The sequence below is a fragment of the Parasteatoda tepidariorum genome, chromosome 3 (genome assembly GCF_043381705.1).
Source record: "Parasteatoda tepidariorum isolate YZ-2023 chromosome 3, CAS_Ptep_4.0, whole genome shotgun sequence".
Classification (NCBI taxonomy): Eukaryota; Metazoa; Arthropoda; class Arachnida; order Araneae; family Theridiidae; genus Parasteatoda; species Parasteatoda tepidariorum.
Genome location: NC_092206.1, coordinates 100,886,524 through 100,892,263, shown reverse-complemented (window position 1 = coordinate 100,892,263; position 5,740 = coordinate 100,886,524). Strand labels below are relative to the sequence as shown.

The following is a 5,740-nucleotide window of genomic DNA, read 5'->3' as shown; positions in this document are numbered from 1 at the left end:
AATGCGTGTAGAAATGCATTTGACCCTGATTTGCCCCTCTCAGCGACAGTGGTTTTTCTTGTTCTGTTTTTTCTGTCTCGACTACTAAGCCTTTTATAATTTTGTTTATCACCTTAATTTTCCTATTTTTAGTTCGTAACTAATATTCTAAATCCCTTTTGTTACTTCTCATTCACGTCTAGCAAGTCTTGAGAATGAGCATCTATTTTTGGGAGCTGGAAACAGCTCGACTGTTTTTTCTAATCATTTCGTAGCGAATGAATGTTTTTAATGAAGCAATCCTTTTTGAGTTCAATAAGAACAAGGTTTTTATTTTATTTTTTAATGATCCCCTACTTGCTCATTTCTTTAGAGTTTTTATTCACTCAAAAATTAAATTGAAATTCTTGAAGAGCATTTTTAATTTATTCAAGAACTCTAAACTTATTTACTTGTTGATATTTATTTTGCTGAATGATTTCATTTCTCAAAAGAAAGGGCTCAAAAAAATAAGTGCTGAGGATTTGCAAAACGAGGAAAGCAAAAGATATTTGAAACAGAAAACTCAAAGTATCCGAAGGGAAATAAATTCTAAAAATAGAACTAGAAAAAGCACCGAGAGTGAAACAGAAAATAAAAAATAAATAAAGGTGAAAAACTGTAGTTACGAAAAGGATTCTATATCATCATATATACTTTGAGATTTTCTGAATTATTTATGAAGGGTAGCTATTGCATAACTCCTTGATTTGTAAGAATAAGCCCTTTTTTTCTCTGTTGTTGTTGTTGACGTAGACCATTAAGGCAAGGAGGAGATTGTTTTTGTTTTCCAGTGGCGCCATTTATGGCCAAGAATTCTACTTCTGCCACACAAATACGTCACACCCGTTTATAGGGTGAACCCATTTATACATCCATTCATTCATCCACACATCGGAATTTTGACCTGAACCAGAGAACATCTCCGATTCAGTACCCCCAGAGGCATAATTTGTTGTGAGAACATGGAAGACTTTGTGGACCGACAGATATAACGTGCACCAGTCACCTTTTACTACACGTGGAATCTTCGGCCGGCTGGATTCGAACTCCCGTCCTCATAAACGTAAGTTTTTTGCTCTTTCTACACAAATTGATCTTGAACGTTTATTAAATTCATTTCTCTGTTATCTATCAAAATGAGATCAGACAGAATTTCAATTATTTTTATTTCATTCGATCATAAAGTGATATGCAGATACAGATATGTGAAAGAAAGCCATCGAGAATGAAATATCACACTTAATTGCACATTCATTAAATATCAAGAGACAATAAATGAGGTAGAAAACAATATGATACACACACTAATAAAATACACATAAATGCCTTTAAATAAATTCCGATGACACTTTCATCTGGGTGTTGACATTGTTTAACTAAAATGACTCTCATCTCAGTAGAAGCATATTTTTATAAAGGCGATTCTACGCAAGTACCTTTATTTCTAACTATATATAAAAATCTAATGGTAGTGTCGAGGTTTTCCTGTCATGTCAATACATTTTTATTGGCTGGAAGATCAGAAGGTAGGATCCAGTTTTCCCACATTCATTTTCATATTGGTTTGGTTGTCATAAAATTGATACAAGTCACAAGGGTATTGCTTTCCTACAAATATTTTTACGTTCCTAATTTAAAGGTTTTTACTGTTGTTATAATGTTTTTGATTTCGGTTCATTTCTAAATTAAGAATTTAGGAAGATTGCTTTTATTATTATTATCAGAATAATGCAATTCTACTCTACATTTTTAGATATTTAAATCGGTGTCTGATCTTATTAACCGTTTTACTATTATTATTTCTTGGTGCAAATTAAATTATTGTTCTATTATGAATTACTGTTAAAGAGATTCGTTGAATGATTTGGAACTTAACTTTTAGCTTCATGCACAAAGAAGTGATGAATGTAAAAATTGTATTTAAAATACATCCGTCCTTTAGGTAAGCAAAAATTTTAAATTACAGTTGTGAACTCACCAAATTTGTTAATAACAATATATACTTTCAATTTCAAATGTTATTTCAAAAAATGATTACTTACAAAAATGATTTATGTTCACTTGCAGATCTTAATAGTAATCATAAATAAAATATTTGGAAGTGGGAAGTGGAGGCAATTAGTGTTCTTTTACATATATTTTTAGTTGAATAATTTCAACTGTTTTATGCCAAAAAAAACAGTAATTATTGCAAAGTAATCATCGGGGTTGGTGAGCGTTAGCGAACAGGGAGTATAGCCCACTGGTAATACATAAAGCACCCCAAGTTTTGCAGAATATTATAGGGTAAAATTAACGATCACCACCGGCCACACGGCGATTAAAAAATTGTCTACCAGTCGTCTTCCAGTTTCAACTTTTTTTTGTCGAAAATGCACCCCATGAGCATTTTAATATTATTCTTTTAGTAAATACGAAATTATTATAAATATTTTATGATATTTTGAAAATTACTTTATTTCACGTTTGTTTCTGAAAATGTCTCTTCATTTTAGAAATGATCCTTGTAACGTTTAATGTATTTTGAAAAATGCTTTACGTTACTAATATCAACAGTTTTTGAATCGATTAAAATTTTTGATTTCTGAAAAAAGTTACGAAATGTTTTGAAACGTACTCGCAGTTAAAAAAAAGCTACACCCTTTCACGGGTCTGTAGCGAAATTTCCTAATTTTACACTAAACAGTATGTACGAGTTAATTATGTTAATATACTATAACAGTTATTTCTTCAAGTGTTATTCGGAGTTCTTTAAGAACCAAAAATTTCTTATTTACTACTTCAAATTGAAGATCATAACATTTGTGTGAAAAGAGAGGATGAGATGAGTGATAGCAAAACTTTACGAACAGAGTAATTATGCGCAATTTTATGAACACAATATTTTTTTCATTGATTTTAAATTTTAATGTAGTTATTTGTTATAGTTATTAGTAACACCGGTTGTACCACTTTTTTGGCTTTGAGTAACAGCAACAGTTGAAACAAGTATTTACAAAGAAAACGAAACAGTTAAGAGGCGCCATTCCATCTACTAGTTAGAAACGAATAATTTAGTTTACGACTATTTCTCAAAATTTGCAGTTTTCAATCTACTCAAATTATATCATGTCTTAAACTAAAGTCATTTATAGAAAACTACATTCAGTAAAACAGTGCCATTTTTTATTCTATACATTAATTAATCAAACACTAGTACTTTTAAACCTAAAATATTAGTACTTTCGAGTCCAAGTACTTTGGTATTTAAAACAAACATACTTTCATACTTCCAGATGCCAACGAATATTGCTACAGTATATAGTACTTCTATAGTGTAAGTATAGTATATACTGTATATATATAGTACTAGTATAGCATAGTATGTACAGAATATAGTACATTATATAGTATTTTACTTTATAGTATACTACTTTATATAGTACTAATATAGTACTTTATATAGTACTAGTACATATCAAACCTTTAATGCGTCAAAGAGTAGTACTTTCTCAATTCAAATCATTAATTTCACGTAAATTATTGCAAACACTATACTCTCAATAATAAAGGTATAAGAAATTTTCGTCATTTAAAAAACCAGAGATATTTTGATATTCATTCAAATACTCGTGAAATATCCTTAACTTTCTCTCTCTTTACTCTTGAAATATTCTCATTTACAAGACACAACAATTTTCCTCGCAAACAAAACGAGGTTTCAAGAAAAGTAGTTCTAGTCACCAAGTCTCTATAACAAAAGATTATCACAATAGAATTTTTTTTCTCTACTTTCGGAAAAGGAGTCTTTTGAGAAACATAAAAGAGAAGATCTTATCTCCAAATCTGTCTTACCTGTTCCTATTTTACATACGAAAGTTCAAAATATAACTTGTTTTTGATCATTATGTATAGCTCAAGTGAAAATAGTTTTAAGTCTTTGAATGAATTTAAAAGATAACATTTAACAATATGAGCGTCTAAATTTTTCGCTAAATCTTCTATGCTCTTCTTGCTTCTAAACACATACATCAACATTGCAAATAATAATGTGCATTAGATTACTTGAAAAACAAATCCAATCAGTGTTCCTAAACCCTATTTGCTCGAAAGACCAGCAAAATATTTCAAGGTGGACTTCTTAAGGTAGTCATTTGGAATATTGACATAATTTTTTCGTACACAAAATTGTAGCACTTAAGTAACTTTTTGACCAGTTTGTTTCTGATCATTCACATATTCTCTGCAATGAAAAGTATTTTCAACCTAAACATATTTAAATATTAATAAAACTTTCATTATTGCTTACAAAAATATAAACTTTGCTATTCAAATAACAAAAAATCAATGCCAAATTTGGTTATCATGTGTAGGTAAATGAAAGAATGAAAATAAATACGAATTAAATAAAAATATATATATATATAAACACTCAAAAAATAAATAACTGAATTTAATAATGTAATTACTGTTGTTGTTTGTTGCTGACTAACACATCCACTCTGGATGCCGAACATCAATAAGAGGATCAATACTTTGTTTTAATAACCTATTCTGTAGTTTCACATGACTAAGTTGAAACGAAAGTCAATTTACAATAAAGTGAAGGAGAAAAAAATATCGGATTAAAGTCATGTGTTTCTCTCTATTGTATTCGACGTGTTCAATAAACAACATGTAATGCCGCTCGTGGTATTGAGAATAATGTTGGTGGTTCAGAAACAAGGACGTAAATTGCTGAACAATATTTGCGGATGATAGGCACAAATAAAAACCTAATTTAATGAACTGTGACCACCCAATATTCTGAGCCCACAAAATAAGTAGTCTTTCCGAGAGGAACATTCAAACTGCATCATCGTCCTCTCTTACTTGTATCTCACCATCTTCAAGCATTCCACCACCTTCAAGCATTCCACCATCTTTAAGCATTCCACCATCTTCAAGCATTCCACCATCCTCAATTTCATTAACATCTTCTTCTTCTTTAATTTCACGGCTTAGGGGACGCCTCACTTTCTCATCAGGTGAATCAGTCATCGCTGAAGATGGTCTCGGTCTCCATAGACCGCAAATGCTGCAGCCTGAGTGAGGGGATGGGGGATCATCACGTATTTTGTTGTTGGCCGTTTTAGACGTTGAAAAAGTCCTCGCCAAATAAGGGAACATTGGTGTGCTCACCCAACTGGTCTGTGATAAGAGGGTTCGCTGTCTGCGTACTTCGGTCTTTCGAGGTTCGGATTCCTGCATCTTTTCTATCTCTGAAAGAATTTAAGTAAATAAAGTTATTTTTTCACCATTGGAAGGACAAAAAAATACTATAAGATTATGTGAGCAGTGCATATCAAGTCACGCGTGGTGGATGCATGCAATATGTGCGTGATTGCAATTAAAATGAGGAGTAAACACGCGTGATTACTTCGTATATTAATAGCATCACAACCATCCAAGTTTATAAAAAAAGGGGTGTGCTGAAGATTAATCATAATTTATTTACCAGTTCCCATAAGAGCATTTGAAGTGGATTAAAAGTCGTGTTAAAAATGGATGCTTCCATGACAGAACAATGCATAATAGTGACAGCTTCAGTGACAGAAGAAGATTGCATGTTTTCGTTGCTCAGACAGAGTGACACAGATGTAGTTCTTCGATTATGTCTAGCTATTTTATAAACAGCAGCAATGAATTCATTGGAGATCGTGGTTGCTTATTCCTGACCCATAATTACACACGATCTGAT

At 31.5% G+C, this 5,740-nt stretch overlaps 1 protein-coding gene across 2 annotated transcripts in view; it reads right to left on the bottom strand.

Moving 5' to 3' along the window:
* Positions 1-1,170: 1,170 nt before the first annotated feature.
* LOC107444907 (trace amine-associated receptor 1) overlaps positions 1,171-5,740 on the bottom strand; it is a 59,403-nt gene continuing 54,833 nt past the window's right edge. For both annotated transcript variants that reach the window (XM_016059174.3, XM_071179135.1), the window contains exon 7: positions 1,171-5,261. In XM_016059174.3, coding sequence (XP_015914660.1) covers positions 4,846-5,261 — 416 coding nt within the window. In that variant the 3' untranslated portion in view covers positions 1,171-4,845. The remainder of the gene's footprint in view (positions 5,262-5,740) is intronic.